The 21,030-nt window shown below is 44.9% G+C and overlaps 1 protein-coding gene across 1 annotated transcript; it reads left to right on the top strand.

Annotated features, from left to right (window-relative positions):
- The first annotated feature begins 18,653 nt into the window (after positions 1–18,653).
- Positions 18,654–20,030, top strand: LOC123442122. The gene is made up of 3 exons (XM_045118217.1): positions 18,654–18,711; positions 18,927–19,241; positions 19,348–20,030. Exons 1-3 carry the CDS (start codon positions 18,654–18,656, stop codon positions 20,028–20,030), a joined length of 1,056 nt encoding a protein of 351 aa, XP_044974152.1.
- Positions 20,031–21,030: the final 1,000 nt, after the last annotated feature.

Raw genomic sequence — 21,030 nt, 5'->3', positions numbered from 1 at the left:
AGATAAGATTAAAATTTAAGAAACGTAAAATTACGGTGTATTAATGTGAAATTAGAGGGGGTGAAGAATAACTATTCCTCACCCAGTGTGACGAATAGCGCGACCCCCCACACACACACATATATAAGACCATAGCACTATGTATAACAAACAATGATACATGCAAGAAAACTATCTAAATCATACAAATAAGAATTTCCTTGTATAAAAAGGATAAGAATAAGAGGATCATCAAGGCGGTGCCGGCGACGGGACAGTGCGGGCGATCGATGGTGGTTAGGACTAGGACGGGAAGACACTCAGTAAACCACACCTACAGATATGCAAATAAGAAGCTCAAATTGCATATAAATCAAATAAACTCTCACAAAATTACTCCCCAAACTAATGTTGGGGAACGTCGCATGGGAAACAAAAATTTTCCTACGCGCACGAAGACATATCATGGTGATGTCCATCTACGAGAGGGGATGAGTGATCTACGTACCCTTGTAGACCGTACAACAGAAGCGTTAGAGAACGCGGTTGATGTAGTGGAACGTCCTCACGTCCCTCGATCCGCCCCGCGAACAATCCCGCGATCAGTCCCACGATCTAGTACCGAACGAACGGCACCTCCGCGTTCAGCACACGTACAACTCGACGATGATCTCGGCCTTCTTGATCCAGCAAGAGAGACGGAGAGGTAGAAGAGTTCTCCGGCAGCGTGACGGCGCTCCGGAGGTTGGTGATGACCTTGTCTCAGCAGGGCTCCGCCCGAGCTCCGCAGAAACGCGATCTAGAGGAAAAGCTGTGGAGGTATGTGGTCGGGCTGCCGTGGAAAAGTCGTCTCAAATCAGCCCTAAAACCTCCGTATATATAGGTGGGAGGGAGGGGACCTTGCCTTGGGGCTCAAGGAGCCCCAAGGGGGTCGGCCGAGTCCAAGAGGGAGGACTCCCCCCCCCAAACCGAGTTGGACTAGGTTTGGTGGGAGGGAGTCCCCTTCCTTCCCACCTCCTCCTTTTTTTTCTTTCTCTCTTGATTTTCTTCTCCTTGGCGCATAGAGCCTTCTGGGCTGTCCCACCAGCCCACTAAGGGCTGGTGTGCCACCCTCAAGGCCTATGGGCTTCCTCGGGGTGGGTTGCCCCCCCCCCCCGGTGAACTCCCGGAACCCATTCGTCATTCCCACTACATTCCCGGTAACTCCGGAAACCTTCCGGTAATCAAATGAGGTCATCCTATATACCAATCTTCGTTCCCGGACCATTCCGGAAACCCTCGTGACGTCCGTGATCTCATCCGGGACTCCGAACAACATTCGGTAACCAACCATATAAATCAAATACGCATAAAACAACGTCGAACCTTAAGTGTGCAGACCCTGCGGGTTCGAGAACTATGTAGACATGACCCGAGAGACTCCTCGGTCAATATCCAATAGCGGGACCTGGATGCCCATATTGGATCCTACATATTCTACGAAGATCTTATCGTTTGAACCTCAGTGCCAAGGATTCATATAATCCCGTATGTCATTCCCTTTGTCCTTCGGTATGTTACTTGCCCGAGATTCGATCGTCAGTATCCGTATACCTATTTCAATCTCGTTTACCGGCAAGTCTCTTTAATCGTTCCGTAATACAAGATCCTGCAACTTACAATAAGTTACATTGCTTGCAAGGCTTGTGTGTGATGTTGTATTACCGAGTGGGCCCCGAGATACCTCTCCGTCACACGGAGTGACAAATCCCAGTCTTGATCCATACTAACTCAACTAACACCTTCGGAGACACCTGTAGAGCATCTTTATAGTCACCCAGTTACGTTGCGACGTTTGATACACACAAAGCATTTCTCCGGTGTCAGTGAGTTATATGATCTCATGGTCATAGGAATAAATACTTGACACGCAGAAAACAGTAGCAACAAAATGACACGATCAATCATGCTACGTCTATTAGTTTGGGTCTAGTCCATCACGTGATTCTCCTAATGACGTGATCCAGTTATCAAGCAACAACACCTTGTTCATAATCAGAAGACACTGACTATCTTTGATCAACTGGCTAGCCAACTAGAGGCTTGCTAGGGACGGTGTTTTGTCTATGTATCCACACATGTAAATGAGTCTTCATTTCAATACAATTATAGCATGGATAATAAACGATTATCTTGAACAAAGAAATATAATAATAACTAATTTATTATTGCCTCTAGGGCATATTTCCAACAGTCTCCCACTTGCACTAGAGTCAATAATCTAGTTCACATCACCATGTGATTCCAACGAATCCAACACCCATATAGTTATGGGGTCTGATCACGTCTTGCTCGTGAGAGAGGTTTTAGTCAACGGTTCTGAAACTTTCAGATCCGTGCGTTCTTTACAAATCTTTATGTCATCTTATAGATGCTGCTACTACGTGCTATTCGGAAATGCTCCAAATATCTACTCTACTATATGAATCTGTTTCACTACTCATAGTTATTCGGATTAGTGTCAAAGCTTGCATCGACGTAACCCTTTACGACGAACTCTTTAACCACCTCCATAATCGAGAAAAATTCCTTAGTCCATTTGTTACTAAGGATAAATTTTGACCGCTGCTAGTGATTCAATCATGGATCACTCTCTGTACCTCTCAACAGACTTTGAGTCAAGGCACACATCAGGTGCGGTACACAGCATGGCATACTTTAGATTCTACGGCTAAGGCATAGAAGACGACCTTCGTCTATTCTCTTTATTCTGCCGTGGTCGGGTTTTGAGTCTTACTCAAATTCACACCTTACAACGCAACCAAGAACTCCTTCTTTACTGATCTATTTGGAACTCCTTCAAAAACTTGTCAAGGCATGCATCTTGTTGAAACTTCTATTAAGCGCTTTCGATCTATCTCCATAGATCTTTGATGCTCAACGTTCAAGTAGCTCAATCCAGGTATTCCTTTGAAAACTCCTTTCAAACAACCTTGTATGCTTTACAGAAATTCTACATTACTTCTGATCCACAATATGTCAACCACATATACTTATCAGAAATTCTATAGTGCTCCCACTCACTTCTTTGGAAATACAAGTTTCTCATAAACCTTGTACAAACCCAAAATCTTTGATCATCTCATCAAAGTTTATATTCCAACTCCGAGATGCTTGCACCAGTCCATTGAAGGATCACTGGAGCTTGCATACTTGCTAGTATCTTTAGGATCGACAAAACCTTTTGGTTGTATCACATACAATGTTTGCTCAAGGAAACCATCGAGAAAACAATGTTTTGACATCCTACGTGCAATATTTCATAAATAATGCATCAACAACTAACATAATTCTGACAGACCTTTAGCATCGCTACGAGTGAGAAAGTCTCATCATAGTCAACTGTTTGATCTTGTCGAAAACATCTGTGCGACAAGTCGAGCTTTTCTTAATAGTGACTTATCACCATCATCGTCTGTCTTCTTTTAAAGATCCATTTTTACTCAATAGTCCTCTGACCATCAAGTAGTTCTTCCAAAGTCTACACTTTGTTTTTATACATGGATCCTCTCTCGGATTTCATGGCTTCTAGCCATTTGTCAGAATCTGGGCCCACCATCGCTTTCTCCATAACTCGTAGGTTCACTGTTGCTCAACAACATGACCTCCAAGACAGGGTTACCGTACCACTCTGCAGTAGTACGCGACCTTGTCGACCTACGAGGCTTGTAGTAACTTGATCCGATGCTTGATGATCACCATCATCAGCTTCCACTTCAATTGGTGTAGGCGCCACAGGAACAACTTCCTGCGCCCTGCTACACACTGGTTGAAGTGATGGTTCATTAAACTCATCAAGTTCTACTACCCTCCCACTCAATTCTTTCGAGAGAAACCTTTCCTCGAGAAAGGATCCGTTTCTAGAAACAAACACTTTGCTTTCGGATCTGAGATAGGAGATGTACCCAACTGTTTTGGATATCCTATGAAGATGCATTTATCCGCTTTGGGTTCGAGCTTATTAGACTGAAACTTTTTCACATAAGTGTCGAAGCCCCAAACTTTCAAGAAACGACAATTTAGATTTCTCTAAACCTCAGTCCATACTGTGTCATCTCAACGGAAATACGCGGTGCCCTATTTAAAGTGAGTGCGGTTGTCTCTAATGCATAACCCATAAACGATAGTGGTAATTCGATAAGAGACATCATAGTATGCATTATACCAAATAGTGCGTGGCTATGACGTTCAGACACATCATCACACTATGATGTTCCAGGTGGCATGAACTGCAAAACAATTTCCACATTGTCTTAACTGCGTACCAAAACTCGTAACTCAGATATTCATTTCTATGATCATATCGTAGACAGTTTATCCTCTTGTTACGACGAACTTCACTCCGAAACAGAATTGAACTTTTCAATATTTCAGGCTTGTGATTCATTAAGTAAATACTCTAGTATCTACTCAAATCATCATTGAAGTAAGAACATAATGATATCCACTGCGTGCCTCAGCACCCATTGGACTGCATACATCAAAATGTATCACTTCCAACAAGTTACTATCTTGTTTCATCTCAATGAAAACAAGGCCTTGCTCATGTGGTATGATTTGCATGTCACTAGTGATTCGAAATCAGGTGAGTACAAAGATCCATCAGCATGGAGCCTCTTCATGCAATTTATACTAACATGACTCAAGCGGCAGTGCCACAAGTAAGTGGTACTATCATCATTAACTCGTATCTTTTGGCACCAATATCATGAACATGTGTAACACTACGATCGAGATTCAATAAACCATTGGAGGTGATTATTCAAGTAAATAGAGTAACCATTATTCTCTTTAAATGAATAATCGTATTGCAATAAACACGATCCAATCATGTTCATGCTTAACGCAAGCACCAAATAACGATTATTTAGGTTTCACACCAATCCCGATGGTAGAGGGAGCGTGCGACGTTTGATCATATCAACCTTGGAAACACTTCCAACACGCATCGTCACCTCGCCTTTAGCTAGTCTCCGTTTATGTCGTAGCTTTCATTTCGTGTTACTAATCACTTAGCAACCGAACCGGTATCCAATACCCTCATGCTACTAGGAGTACTAGTAAAGTACATATCAACATCATGTATATAAAATACACTTCTTTCGACTTTTGCCAGCCCACTTATCTACCAAGTATCTAGAGTTGCTCCGCCTTAGTGACTGTTCCCCTCATTACAGAAGCACTTAGTCTCGGGTTTGGGTTTAATCTTGGGTCTCTTCATTAGCGCATCAACTGTTTTGCCGTTTCACGAAGTATCCCTTCTAGCCCTCGCCTTTCTTGAAACTTAGTGGTTTTACTAACCATCAACTATTGATGCTCCTTCTTGATTTCTACTTTCGCAGTGTCAAACATCGCGAATCGCTCAAGGATCATTGTATCTATCCTTGATATGTTATAGTTCATCACGAAGCTCTCACAGCTTGGTGGCAGTGACTTTGGAGAACCATCACTATCTCATCTGGAAGATTAACTCCCACTTGATTCAAGTGATTGTCGTACTCAGATAATCTGAGCACACGCTCAACGATTGAGCCTTTCTCCTTTACTTTGTGGATAAAGAATCTTGTCGGAGGTCTTGTACCTCTTAACAAGGGCACAAGCATGAAATCACAATTTCATCTCTTTAGAACATCACTTATGTTCCGCGACGTTTCAAAACGTTTTTGGCGCCTTGCTTCTAAGCCATTAAGTATTTTTGTACTGAACTATCGTGTAGTCATCAGAAACGTGTATGTCGGATGTTCACAGCATCCACAGACGACGCTCGAGGTGCAGCACACCGAGTGGTGCATTAAGGACATAAGCCTTCTGTGCAGCAACGAGGACAATCCTCGGTTTTACAGACTCAGTCTGCAAAGTTTGCTACTATCAATTTTCAACTAAATTTTCTCTAGGAACATATAAAACCAGTAGAGCTATAGCGCAAGCTACATCGTAATTCGCAAAGACCATTAGACTATGTTCACGACAATTAGTTTAATTAATCATATTACTTAAGAACTCCCACTCAAAAAGTACATCTCTCTAGTCATTTGAGTGGTACATGATCCAAATCCACTATCTCAAGTCCGATCATCACGTGAGTCGAGAATAGTTTCAGTGGTAAGCATCTCTATGCTAATCATATCAACTATACAATTCATGCTCGACCTTTCGGTCTCATGTGTTCCGAGGCCATGTCTGCACATGCTAGGCTCGTCAAGCTTAACCCGAGTGTTCCGCGTGCGCAACTGTTTTGCACCCGTTGTATGTGAACGTTGAGTCTATCACACCCGATCATCACGTGGTGTCTCGAAACGACGAACTGTAGCAACGGTGCACAGTCGGGGAGAACACAATTTCGTCTTGAAATTTTAGTGAGAGATCACCTCATAATGCTACCGTCGTTCTAAGCAAAATAAGGTGCATAAAAGGATTAACATCACATGCAATTCATAAGTGACATGATATGGCCATCATCACGTGCTTCTTGATCTCCATCACCAAAGCACCGGCACGATCTTCTTGTCACCGGCGCCACACCATGATCTCCATCAACGTGTCGCCATCGGGGTTGTCGTGCTACTCATGCTATTACTACTAAAGCTACATCCTAGCAAAATAGTAAACGCATCTGCAAGCACAAACGTTAGTTATAAAGACAACCCTATGGCTCCTGCCGGTTGCCGTACCATCGACGTGCAAGTCGATATTTCTATTACAACATGATCATCTCATACATCCAATATATCACATCACATCGTTGGCCATATCACATCACAAGCATACCCTGCAAAAACAAGTTAGACGTCCTCTAATTTTGTTGTTGCATGTTTTACGTGGTGACCAAGGGTATCTAGTAGGATCGCATCTTACTTACGCAAACACCACAACGGAGATATATGAGTTGCTATTTAACCTCATCCAAGGACCTCCTCGGTCAAATCCGATTCAACTAAAGTTGGAGAAACCGACACTTGCCAGTCATCTTTGAGCAAAGGGGGTTACTCGTAACGATGAAACCAGTCTCTCGTAAGCGTACGAGTAATGTCGGTCCAAGCCGCTTCAATCCAACAATACCGCGCAATCAAGAAAAGACTAAGGAGGGCAGCAAAGCGCACATCACCGCCCACAAAAACTTTTGTGTTCTACTCAAGAAGACATCTACGCATGAACCTAGCTCTGATACCACTGTTGGGGAACGTCGCATGGGAAACAAAATTTTTCCTACGCGCACGAAGACATATCATGGTGATGTCCATCTACGAGAGGGGATGAGTGATCTACGTACCCTTGTAGACCGTACAACAGAAGCGTTAGAGAACGCGGTTGATGTAGTGGAACGTCCTCACGTCCCTCGATCCGCCCCGCGAACAATCCCGCGATCAGTCCCACGATCTAGTACCGAACGGACGGCACCTCCGCGTTCAGCACACGTACAGCTCGACGATGATCTCGGCCTTCTTGATCCAGCAAGAGAGACAGAGAGGTAGAAGAGTTCTCCGGCAGCGTGACGGCGCTCCGGAGGTTGGTGATGACCTTGTCTCAGCAGGGCTCCGCCCGAGCTCCGCAGAAACGCGATCTAGAGGAAAAGCTGTGCAGGTATGTGGTCGGGCTGCCGTGGAAAAGTCGTCTCAAATCAGCCCTAAAACCTCCGTATATATAGGTGGGAGGGAGGGGACCTTGCCTTGGGGCTCAAGGAGCCCCAAGGGGGTCGGCCGAGTCCAAGAGGGAGGACTCTCCCCCCCCCCCCAAACCGAGTTGGACTAGGTTTGGTGGGAGGGAGTCCCCTTCCTTCCCACCTCCTCCTTTTTTTTTCTTTCTCTCTTGATTTTCTTCTCCTTGGCGCATAGAGCCTTCTGGGCTGTCCCACCAGCCCACTAAGGGCTGGTGTGCCACCCTCAAGGCCTATGGGCTTCCTCGGGGTGGGTTGCCCCCCCCGGTGAACTCCCGGAACCCATTCGTCATTCCCAGTACATTCCCGGTAACTCCGAAAACCTTCCGGTAATCAAATGAGGTCATCCTATATATCAATCTTCGTTCCCGGACCATTCCGGAAACCCTCGTGACGTCCGTGATCTCATCCGGGACTCCGAACAACATTCGGTAACCAACCATATAACTCAAATACGCATAAAACAACGTCGAACCTTAAGTGTGCAGACCCTGCGGGTTCGAGAACTATGTAGACATGACCCGAGAGACTCCTCGGTCAATATCCAATAGCGGGACCTGGATGCCCATATTGGATCCTACATATTCTACGAAGATCTTATCGTTTGAACCTTAGTGCCAAGGATTCATATAATCCCGTATGTCATTCCCTTTGTCCTTCGGTATGTTACTTGCCCGAGATTCGATCGTCAGTATCCGTATACCTATTTCAATCTCGTTTACCGGCAAGTCTCTTTAATCGTTCCGTAATACAAGATCCCGCAACTTACAGTAAGTTACATTGCTTGCAAGGCTTGTGTGTGATGTTGTATTACCGAGTGGGCCCCGAGATACCTCTCCGTCACACGGAGTGACAAATCCCAGTCTTGATCCATACTAACTCAACTAACACCTTCGGAGACACCTGTAGAGCATCTTTATAGTCACCCAGTTACGTTGCGACGTTTGATACACACAAAGCATTTCTCCGGTGTCAGTGAGTTATATGATCTCATGGTCATAGGAATAAATACTTGACACGCAGAAAACAGTAGCAACAAAATGACACGATCAATCATGCTACGTCTATTAGTTTGGGTCTAGTCCATCACGTGATTCTCCTAATGACGTGATCCAGTTATCAAGCAACAACACCTTGTTCATAATCAGAAGACACTGACTATCTTTGATCAACTGGCTAGCCAACTAGAGGCTTGCTAGGGACGGTGTTTTGTCTATGTATCCACACATGTAAATGAGTCTTCATTTCAATACAATTATAGAATGGATAATAAACGATTATCTTGAACAAAGAAATATAATAATAACTAATTTATTATTGCCTCTAGGGCATATTTCCAACAACTAAACCACAAATCGCTATATTTATAGAGCATTGCACGAGTTAACCTACCAATGAGAGATAAAAGGACAAAGTTGCTAACCTTTGTGATCACTTGGAGAGATGGAGTGCCTCAAATCTTGGCAAGAAATGGAGGATGAGCTCGAGCTAAGGGGAAGAACAGAGAGGGGAATGGAGAAAAATGAGAAATGGGCTCGATCTGGACGAAGGGCTTATATAGGGAGATATTTAGTCCCAGTTTGTATAACCAACCGGGACTAAAGATCTCCCTGTAGTCCCGGTTTGTGATACAAACCGAGACTAAATTGGCTCGTGGGTTATAGGTACAAGATGAGCCGGGACTAAAGGTACCCGTCCACCGGCCGCTCCTAGCCCTTGGAACCGGGACTAATGATCACATTAGAGCAACTCTAGCAGACCCCGCATCCCGCCCCGACCCGGAAAATAACCGCCAAAATGCAGGTCGGGGTGGAAAAACCTGCCCGATCAGACCCCGCATCCCACCCAGGCCCGCAAATACTTTTACACGGCGCGGCAAAATCTCGGCCCCAACCTGCATATTCGCTGGTTTCCCCCTCGCCGTTGCGGTGCCCTGCATATAAGCGGAAGCGGTTGGTGGGAGGGACATTTCAGCCCGCGCGGGGTCTGAAAAAGCATATTCGACGAATATGTTTTTTTACGGGTCCGTTATGCAGGGTCTGGATCCGTGGCCGTGCGCGTCGGCCCGCAAAGACGTTTTTCTGCAAACTGCAAACACGTTTTGCGGGTCGGACGGATGCGTGGTCTGCTAGAGTTGCTCTTAGTCCCGGACCAAAATCAAATCGGGAGTAAAGGTGCGGACGAAAGGTCTGTTTTCTACTAGTGGGTATCCCTAGTCCACAACGGTTCAAGTCCTGGTGCTTGCATTATTCGTGGATTCATTTCAGGATTTTCGGCGAAACGCTTTGAGTGGAAGGAGATGTTTCCATCGAGGACGAGGCGCCTACGGTGATTTCGTAAGTCTCAAGATGATATGTCGGCTCAGTCTCTTGAAGGTGCTCATAGGGGTAGGGTGTCCGTGTGTGCGTTCATAAGATGAGTGTATGCGCGTGTATGTAAGCGCTTGCGTCTGTATTGTGTTAAAAAAAATTCACCGTGATCTCCTTGGTTTACAATCTTTTTTCTAAGAATCTCCTTGGCTCACAATTTTTTTCTATGCTACCTTTTCTTAGAAGGTTTTTATGCTTCCTTGGTTCAGAAGTTTTTTTTAGAAAAAAACCTTGGTTCACAAGTGAGAAAAGTTCATCTGTTTCTGGGCTACAGCCTAGCCCGGTCCCATATAGTTCGCTCACACACCGACTCACTATATTAGGGTTGGAACTTGCGAAACAACCTGGGCCAGCCGCCGCCACCCGCACCTACTCCACGATGAGCTCCCAACCGGCGGCCATGGCGGAGGCCGCAACAGCAGCAGCGACGCCTCTCATCCCCGGCCTCCCAGACGATGTCGTCATCTTGGAGATCCTCGTCCGCCTCGACCCCAAATCCCTCCTCCGCTGCCGCGCCATCCGCCAGGCCCGCAATAGCTCCTGTGCGACGTCTTTCCTGTGAATTGGAAGCAGTGCGACATCTTTCGATGAAATAGCTCTCGTGCGACGGTTTGCATGGAGAAAATAGCTCACGGCCACACATGCGATAAAACCTTAGTCAACTAGTCCAATTTGCGTTAAGTCATGTCTTACCTAATTTGGGCCCAAATTAATTAGCACCGCATCTCGTGAAACTGCCCGACTAGAGCTGTCCGAAACTGCCCGACATCTTCAGCTCTGGCGGCGGCTACGGCGGAGGAGCCCTCTTTCTCGGCGTAGCCCCCTTTCGGCGGCGGTGGCGGCCATGGTGGTGAGTGAATTCGATACTCTAGTCCCAATCCCCTCCGCCTTGTAGATCTGAGCTCTCTGTTTTGCTTGGTGAAATCGATAGAAGGTGAGAGGGGCGGCGCGGTGAGAGGAGCCCGTGGTCAGGTCGAGAAGGAGCCGCCAGATTCAGCTTCGAACAGGTAATGCGCCTCCCTTCCGCCCATTTTGTGAGTGCGATTGAAGGCAATCTTTGCTCTGTTTGACGCTGCCCGCCCGCCTATAACAGAGGGAATGCTGCTGAAACATTTGAATTTGCAATCAATTTCTTTCCATCGACGGCAAAATTAGTTGATGGTAGCATTAAGAACATCCAGAGAAACACAATTGTGAAATGGGAGGTTGATTGTGCAGAAATTGATCCCATTGAGATACAGTCGATGGAAGAGAAGGCAGTGAGGAAATTGGTGGAGAAAATTGGGGAAACTGTGCTTTGGGGTCCAGAGAAAGAGGTTTCACTATTGCGGTATGATGATTTCAAAGGAGAGTATGTCAGAATTGAAGATGGTGAAGATATTGTTGTTGAAATCGATAGGCAAGAGGGCTGGGCAAGCCTCAGGGCTGAATTTTTTGCTGAGCTCGTTGATCTGAATATTGACTCGAAGGTAGGTTATGTGCCGTCACACTTGGCTATGCAGAAGGCAGATGATGATTGGGCTTCGCAGAGGCATATCGTTCCCATTATTACGGATCTAACAGTAATAGCCGATGGAGCTAATGCACATGCAAAAGAGGGAAATGTTAATGTTGTTGATTGGAATGCAGTTGAGTTGGAGGAGCCTACTGATTTGGTCATTGCACCAATTGCTGATACTGAGATGGCCAAACTATTTGGCATTCTAGTCGATGACAGAGATGAGGAGGAGAGGGATGAAGCTAATACAAGTGATAATGATGACACATAATTGAGTGATGTAGATGAACAGTTGATGAAAGATGCTGCAGATGATGTAGATGATGCACATGATGAAGAGCTAGTGCATGTGTATGACAAGGAAAACCCTGTCATTCGAGTGGGGAAGTTGTGGCGAAACATGGATGAGTTCAGGTTGTCTTTCAAGACTTATGCAGTCAGACATCAGTTTGATGCCAAGACAGTTTGGACTGATAGAAAGAAGTTTTATGCTAAATACAGAGGTTTTGATGGTAGTGGTAGGAGGGCTTGCAAGTGGTACATATCTGCTAGACTGTAGCCTGATGGAAGTACTGTCAGGGTTAACCAAATCCCTAATAAACATACTTGTCTCACAAGTTCACAGAAAAAATCAAGCATGACATCACAGATTTGGGTTGCAGAAAAGATAACTCCAATTTTGGCCAAAACACCCAACACTACTGCAAAAAGACTCCAAGTAGACTTGGAAAAGTTGTACCCCATTAAACTGCATTATACCAGAGTGTGGAAGGCTAAACAAAGGGCAATGAAGAATTTGTATGGTGATTGGGCAAACACATTTAGGTTGCTTTTCAATTTCAAAGCAGAGGTGGAGAAAAGGTCACCTGGCAGTGTTGTCGAGATAGATACTGAGGTATCAGAGGATGGCAAGGTTTATTTCTCCAAAATTTTATGGCTTTAAAGCCTTGCATCGATGGCTTCAAAGCAGGATGTCGTCCATATTTGAGCATAGACTCATCATTTTTGACAGGCAAGTGGAATGGTCAGTTGGCAGCATGTAATGCTCTAGATGGACATAACTGGATGTTTCCAGTTGCTATTGGCTTGTTTCAGTCAGAGACAGAGGCTTCATGGACATGGTTCATGATGCAGTTGAAAAGATGCTTAGGGGCAGTGTCACCTTTGGCAATACACACAGATGCATGCAAAGGTCTAGAAAATGCAGTTAAAAATGTGTTCCCACATGCTGAGCAAAGGGAGTGCTTCGGCCATTTATGGATGAATTTGATCAAAAAATTCAGAGGAGATGAGTTTGGGAGAATGTGGCCAGCAGCAAGATCTTACACTAAACAGACACATTCATATCATCTTAGTAAGGTAATGGCAACATGTGAGGAGTTTGGTACATGGTTGAACACCTACCATTCTTTATTATGGTACAGGTCAGGATTCAACACTGCCATCAAGTGTGACCATATCAACAACAATTTGGCAGAAAGTTTCAACAACAAGGTGAAGCAGCTAAAAGATTTGCCTCTGCATGACAGGTTGATCAAATCAGGATCATGCTCATGCGGCTGTGGGAATTGAGAAAAAAGATTGCTGATTGTCTGCAAGGTGATAAACTTCCAGCAGTGGTGCAACAGGTGGTCAACAGAAGCAGAGGTCTTACACATTTGTCTGTTGAAAAATCATCACTGTGGGGTGCTGAAGTTAGTGATAACAAGACTGGAAGGAGGCATGTTGTTAACACTGAATTGCATGATTGCAGTTGCCTCGAATGGCAGGCCACTGGTAAACCATGTGATCATGCCATTCTATTCTTAGCCGGCCAACCAAAGATAAATATGCATCCATATCTGCATGAGTATTATTCGGTAGCAAAATTCAGAGCTGCATATGCAACTCCAATTCCACCTCTTACAGATCAGGAACAGTGGCCAGAAGTGCCGCTTGAATATTCCATGTGTCCTCCTCTAACAAAAAGAAAGGCAGGCAGACCTAAACAGAGTAGATTCAAAGCATGGTTTGAAAAAGGTGGGAGTAGTAAGAAGGGCAAGAAGGACAAGAAAGATGCAAAGCCAAAAAGGGCTCAAAAGGGTAACAAAAACAGATGCAAAAGGTGTCAAATACTTGGGCACAAAGAGGGATCCAGACTATGCATTTTCTCTCCTCCTAATCCGAGAAAGTATGTGCTTGTTTATCTGTGTTTGTTCATATTCTGATTTTGTTTAAATTATAAATATGTGGCATGCTTTGTTGTTTTCAGGAGGAAGCTTCCAAGTCAGCCTATTGTTGTCGAACAGTGTTGGCCAACAAAAAGAGCAAGAGTGAGTGGCAGCAGAAGGCAAACAAGTCAGTGGATGGAACAGTTTGGTGCTGCAAGTGACGAAATTGAAGTTGTGCACACTGTCGAAACTGAAACTGAAGCTGTGCACACTGTCGAAACTGAAGCTGAAGCTGTGCACACTGTCGAAACTGAAACTGAAGCTGTGCACACTGTTGAAATTGTCGAAACCAAAGCTGATATCGAGTTTCATGAGGCGATAGCATCGAGTCCAGTGAAGAAAACCAAGATGATCAGTGAACTTGTGTGTGCAGTACAACCAAAAACAAGAAATGCCAAGGCGAAGAAGGGTACACGACGTGGTCGGAAGAGATAGAACTGTTGATCATTTGAAATTTATGGCATGTAATAAAATTTGTTGGGCACTATGTACCCACATGTTTCCATCAAAACTTGTTTGATTATTATTGTTTTTAAACTGAATTTCAAATTTGATGAAAAATAAAAATTTCGGTTTAAATTCAAATTTGGAGTAAGTTGAACTTTTGACTCGGGTATGATGTTTCAATGCTACCACAACAACTCAAATATGGTTGTTATGTCATCATTTTGAGCTCTTTTGTTAAGTTAGAGCCATGGTCATGAAAAATGTGTGACAAACGACCTCATAAGATAGGGTAAACGTCATCTTCTTAAAGGCATTTTCCTGCAAATGTATATAAACCATGTTCATAAATATTTTTGGTTGCTATGCAACATAATAGGACTATGGGCACAAGTTTTGATTTTTTTTTGAATTATTTGTGCTCATTTGAAAAATAGTCAACTTTTTCACAAAAACGTTGACCGACTCAAAATCGAAGTTTATATTTTTGTTTGCTAAGTATGTGATGTAAAATGACAATGTGTGCTGGTTTTATATTTTTTTGATTTTTTTTAATTAATTATGTTCAACCCTAGCTCATTTCGTCGATATCGTGAACGTGTGAATTTTAGTTTTAAACTTTGCATATAACAAGTTTCCATTTTTTTATAGCAACTCAGTTGAATCAGTACACAATGTGCGCTGGTTTTGTATTTTTTGAATTTTTTTGAATTACTTATGCTCTACCCTAGATCATTCCATCAATAACATGAATTGTGTGAATTTTTTTCATTTAAACATGAATATAACATGAATCAATTTTTTTTATAGCAACGTAGTTGCATCAGTAGACAGTGGGAGAAAGTTTCATATTTTTTTGATTTTTTTTAAATTTTTTGTGCTCAACCCTAGCCCACTGCAACCCTAAACCCCTCCATAGTACATTGTACATTGTAACAAAATCCCATCTTCTTGAAGGCATTTTCCTGCAATTGTATATATACCATGTTTATATTTTTTTTTGATTGTTATGCAACATAATAGGACTATGGGCACAAGTTTTGATTTTTTTTAATTTTTTTTTGAATTATTTGTGCTCATTTGAAAAACAGTCAACTTTTTCACAAAAACGTTGACCGACTCAAAATGAAAGTTTATATTTTTGTTTGCTAAGTATGTGATGTAAAATGACAATGTGTGTTGGTTCTATATTTTTTTGATTTTTTTGAATTAATTATGTTCAACCCTAGCTCATTTCGTCGATATCGTGAACGTGTGAATTTTGGTTTTAAACTTTGCATATAACAAGTTTCCATTTTTTCATAGCAACTCAGTTGAATAAGTACACAATGTGCGCTGGTTTTGTATTTTTTAAATTTTTTTTGAAGTACTTATGCTCTACCCTAGATCATTCCATCAATAACATGAATTGTGTGAATCTTTTTCATTTAAACATGGATATAACATGAATCAATTTTTTTATAGCAACGTAGTTGCATCAGTAGACAGTGGGAGAAAGTTTCATATTTTTTTGATTTTTTTTGAATTTTTTGTGCTCAACCCTAGCTCACTGCAACCCTAAACCCCATAACCCCGGAAACCCCATCCGAAACCCGGCATGTTTATAGCCGTCGATCATTGCTGAGTCAGCGGTTGGATATGACCCCGCCATGTTTGTGATCCGCCCGTGATCCGCGTGTGCTAATTGGCTGGCGAGCGGGGGTTTGGATCGAGGGCCCGAGTGAGGGCCTGTCCGTTGGATCTAGTCAGTTCGGTGAAGATCCGACGATTGGAAATGAATCGGTGCATGGATGTGGCGTACGCGCCTCTGACTTTGTGTGCTTCTTTGTTGCATGACACGCGTTGGTTTTTCTGCATGCATGCACGCGTCGCATCAGCGTCATTAGCAGCGCAGTCTGAATGGGCTCTGAATATGAGGGGGGCGTGCTCGACGCGGTGCACCGACGAAAGTTTGAACGACGGGCGTGCTCGACGCAGTCCTCGACGCAGTGTGTGAATCGGCGACGCACCCTTTGATCCAATAGGCAAACGCAAATGGGCGGCATCCATTAATTGCTGCAATTGAATCGACGAACCGCAACCGACGCAACCCAAAACCTGCTATTTAACCCTCCTCTGCCCCGTGCACATCTTCATCTTACTCCTTGCCCTCCTCACATCCAAGCAACCGCAAGCCCCGGCATGGAGTTCCACGGCCCGACGTTCCAAGCGCCCGGCACCAGGCCGGAAAGGATGTACCCCGCTGGGGTCATCGTGGAGAACCAGCTACGGGTCTGGGCCATGTCGCGCTGGCGGGGTGGATGGGAGTTCGCGGGGCTCTTCCTTCGCGCCCTCTAGCGCCACCTCCCTGTGGGAACTCCGCAGATGTTCACCATCGACGAGTCTCGCATGGGAGAAACGGGCATGATCGTGCGCTTCCGCAACCCCTACGACGCGTATCACCTCCTCGGCCGTGTCTGGTTTGGCGGGTGCGAGTTCATCTGCTTCACCACCTACAACATCTTCACCGACCTCGACAGCATCTGGCCCAACGAGCACGCCATGCACACCCTCCCCTACAACCTCCCGCCGGCCGACGACGAGGAGTGAAGACGCGCGCCCGTCGCCCCTCCATGCCGGGTTTATCGTAGTTTAATCTTTCTTATCTATCGTATCTGTAATGTTAAACACTATCTTATCTGTAAGTTTATTGTAATCGCCCGTACTATTGTGCCCTACGTACTGTTGTGCCAGTTTATGTGATGCCCGTGTTTATATCGGGCCCGTTTATATCTTATCTATGTTGTGCACATCTATGTGTTTATTTGGGGCTATCTGTAAGTTTATATATTTAGCAGTGACCGTGACGCAGTGCACGAGGTATTGGGCTGATCCTTTCTTCTCACCATTCATGGTTCTGTGTTTATCTTGTCACCATTCACCAGGAACTAATCTCTCATTTGGTTGACCCAGGAGCAGCAGGGCCCGGAGCAGCAAGGCAGCAATGGAGGGGGGGACAATGGAGCGCAGCCGCAGCGACAAGGGGCTCTGGTTTGGCAGCCAGAACCTGTTCCAGCCGGGCCCGTTCCAGCCAGAACAGGCGATTCTGCAGAAAATAACACCGACTAAGGGCCAGAAAAGAAGCAGCCAGAACCTGTTCCAGCCACTGTTCCACGCATCACAGTCGTTCTCAAGCGAGTAAGCCCCAGGAAAGGAGCAGTCAGGAGACTTGCACGACGTTCCTCAAGTGTAGTTGCCCCGTGTAGTACTTGCTCTGTAGATTTTACACTTGTATCTTGCAGGCCGCTTAGGCCATGTTTGTAAATAATACAAATATGATTAGATGTTCAATCCTGTTAAGATAAATGAACTTGGATTGTTGTATATAATCCGTCGTTTTTATTTCCTATTGAAAATCATACATGACCAGTCAAATAATTTTGGGCCTGGTTATTTCTATTGAAATCACTAGTACCTTTTGTAAATTACACCTTTGGGCCTGGTTATAATCCGTCGTTTTTATTTTGGGCCCAACATCTATTCGCGAGCCCACGAATAATTTTTTTTACTCAAACTGAACTTTCTTTGGTCTCGCACCCGGCAGCCCAATTTTGTTTTTTTACTGCAAACTGAATTTGGGTGTGTACTTTGTTAACTGAAGAACAAAAAACAGAGGAAACACAACATGAAAACTGAATAATTTGTGTTCCAAACTGCTAATTCATTTAAGATACATAAACTTGTCATGACGCACAGATCACATCGTCTACACTGGACAGACCTAAATGCCCCCTCTAATGACGATGAATAGCAAGTAAAACATAATCAGAGCAATGACACAACAATAAAAAAACACTGCCATGATATTTGCTTGCTTCTGCAAATCGATCATCTCCCTTTGATTTTTCTTTATCTTCTTCAGTTCATCGGTCAGTTCAGACTCCAAGTACCTCGCCATCGGCACAACTCTGCCCGCCCCTCTGTCCGAGCTCCCCCAATTCTCCATCTGCGGCACCCCGCCCAAATTGAGCTCCCAGGTTGCGGCCACGCTAGAATCAATGTAGCCCTCAGATTTAATCATGTGAACATATTCATCAATCCACTCGAAATGTGTGCATTTCTTTAGGATCTGCAAACCACAAAATGAACCCTAAATCTCAAATTCGAGGAGAAAAAACAAAATATGGAGAAATCAAAGCAAACAACAACGAAAGAACGGGCTTAGAACCGAGATCTAACCTTGTCATCCCTTCCTGCCATTGGTTTGCTCAAGCATTTCACAAACTCCCGCCCAAGATTGCCATTCTCATCCGTCTTAGTCACCAACCGTTTGAGACGCTCTGGGCGTGGGCAGTTAGGGCACCTTGTGAGCATCACTGGACCATACTGACGCCAGTTTGATTGCGTGGCCAAGGAGGTGGACATCTGCACTAGGTCGCTGGAGACCCGAGGAAGAAGAAGAATGGGGAAAGGGGAAAGCAATGGGCGGCGACGGACGGACGGGCACGGGCGGAATCGCTTCTAGCCGCGACGAGGTAGGTCCCGCGCTTACTGGACAAGTGGTGGGTCCCGCGCTTACTGGACAAGTGGTGGGTCCCGCGCTTACGTGGATACGTTGTGGGTCCAACCCATAACAGCTAATGAGGATATCAGTTCAGCTTAAGAGCCATGTCGCACAGGAGCTATTTACTCGCTCAAAAGTGTCGCTGCCGAGCCATTCTGTCGAATAACGTCCCACTCCATCCAATTCGCAGGAAAGACGTCGCACAGGAGCTATTGGCCCACCTGGCGCCGCGTCACCTCCACTCGCCGCTTCCTCCTCGCCCACCACGCCCGCCAGCCCGCCTTCCGCATTATGGACGGCGACCAGTCAGTCCTCGGCGTTCACCACCACCACATCCTCGCCTTGGACCACCGGACCGCCGCTAAGGCCCAGCTCAATACCGTGGCCCGCCTTGACCACTACTTCTATTTCTATCTCGGGGCCTCGTGCGACGGCCTCCTCGTCCTCTCCAGGCTTGCCAGGCGTGTATCTGGATGTTGCATCTCTATCTGCAACCCGGCCACGCGTGAGCATGCCTCCCTCGCCTGGCCGACGCGGGACTTCACTGCCTTGGGGATGTACCTCCACCGCCCCACCGGCGAGTACCGCCTGCTACTGCGACGGGGGAGCAGCATGGGCTCGCCTGAAGAGCAAATTGGCTGCTATGTCTTTAAGTTGGGCTCCGACCAGCCACCGAGGTACATCGGGCCGGTGGCCGGACATAGCGTCAGAGACCTTCAACTTACCCATTCAGCTCCATGGTAACCTGCATTGGTATGCATTTTATCATCTGGGTAAAATCAAACAACTGCAGGGTGAAAGCAAACCTATAATAGTATTTGACACGGCAGCTGAGTCGTTCCGGCAGATGCGCACTCCAATTGTATTTGAGATGACCTCCAACTCAAATGTATTTGAGATGGATGACACGCTCGGCATCTATTGCAATGACCATGACAAGAACACCGTTAGTATATGGGTGCTGCAGAACTATCAAAGCGAGGTTTGGGACTTGAAGTACAGAATTAGATTGCCTGTTGATGAAATCAGGGGACACTTTGAAGGTTGTGATTACTATCGGGATGTTGACAGTTGGGATGTGGGCGTTGTTTCGGGGGATGGTGGCGTGCTATTGCTGGTCAGTTTTGGTCAATGGGTGCTTCACATCGACACTGATGGCAAATTGATTGACAGTTTCAATAGTGGTCTCCTAGGCCTCCATATTTATGGATGTCGGCTAAAGCAAAGTCTTGTTCAGCATGCCTTCTTTCCGGCTCTAGAAGGTTATGTTGTGAACGCTTCGCCTTTCATCTGATGGCTGTTGAGTGAGATGGGGCTTCTTAATAGGCTAGCTGTCGTTTTTTTATGAGTTGTAGTATCTATGAATTGTATCAAGTATGGACCTGCTGGCCTCTTCTTTCTTGTAAGTTATGATCGTAAGCTCAGATGTTAATGTGAATCAGAGACACGACGATAGGGTATGCCCCAAATATGCAACCCTGGCCTGTACACAGTACACACTAAACGAAATAGCTGTGTGTAGAGTAAAATTGTGTCAAACAAATTAATTCAATGGTTTGGTCTGAAGTAATGTACAACACATGTATCCTCCAAACAGCATAAGCTAAAAGTACAAGACCTGCCCAGTAAAAATTATGTAAACAACTGAATATACAAAACCATCTAGAAACCATCTAAAAATTATTGTGTCCGATAATTGCATTCAGTCAGTACAAACAATACAAGTGCCACATAACTAGGTAAGACTGCATACAATCATCTCCAAGAGGGGTTAGGATCCTCTGCAGTAGATACCATGCAGTACAATCACTGCCTTGTGGACCCGAGCCCACATGTCATCTGCACTTTAGCACCATACAATCATCTCCTAAATGTGTGTAATTTGGCCTTGAAATATAAACCTTCTCTTTTAATTAATGAAAATGACAAATCTTTTGACTAGTTTCAAATAATAATAATTTAATGTAGCAAGGGACACTCCCAAGTCTCAATGGCCAGAATGTTCACCCAAGTGTGCTCTTCAGCCAACATATAGGCCAAGAGCTATAACCCGGTATATTATTCTTTGTAGTGGATATGTTTGGGCATGGTATCAAAAGGATGGTGGTAAGCCGCCTAGGAGCAGGCAGCAACAGCAGTGGAGGTAGAAGTAAGTTTTTTTTTTAGGTTGAAGAAAAGGGGTTTCCCCCCGCCCCATTTTTATTGAACAAAGTAGCTGAACCAGTGCTCGGGATATCAACCAAAGTAGCTGAGTGAGATGGGGCTTCTTAATAGGCTAGCTGTCGTTTTTTCAT

This window comes from Hordeum vulgare, chromosome 3H (assembly GCF_904849725.1).
Source record: "Hordeum vulgare subsp. vulgare chromosome 3H, MorexV3_pseudomolecules_assembly, whole genome shotgun sequence".
Classification (NCBI taxonomy): domain Eukaryota; kingdom Viridiplantae; phylum Streptophyta; class Magnoliopsida; order Poales; family Poaceae; genus Hordeum; species Hordeum vulgare.
This window is presented reverse-complemented; position numbering and strand designations above follow the sequence as displayed.

What these genes read in the sequence shown, in the direction of transcription:
- LOC123442122 (XM_045118217.1), top strand. Translation starts at nt 18,654, where the DNA reads ATGGGCGGCGACGGACGGACGGGCACGGGCGGAATCGCTTCTAGCCGC. An exon ending in TTCTAGCCGCGACGAGGTAG is followed by an intron (nt 18,712 to 18,926) that starts GTCCCGCGCTTA and finishes TCCAATTCGCAG; the next exon opens with GAAAGACGTCGCACAGGAGC. An exon ending in TATCTGCAACCCGGCCACGC is followed by an intron (nt 19,242 to 19,347) that starts GTGAGCATGCCT and finishes ACGGGGGAGCAG; the next exon opens with CATGGGCTCGCCTGAAGAGC.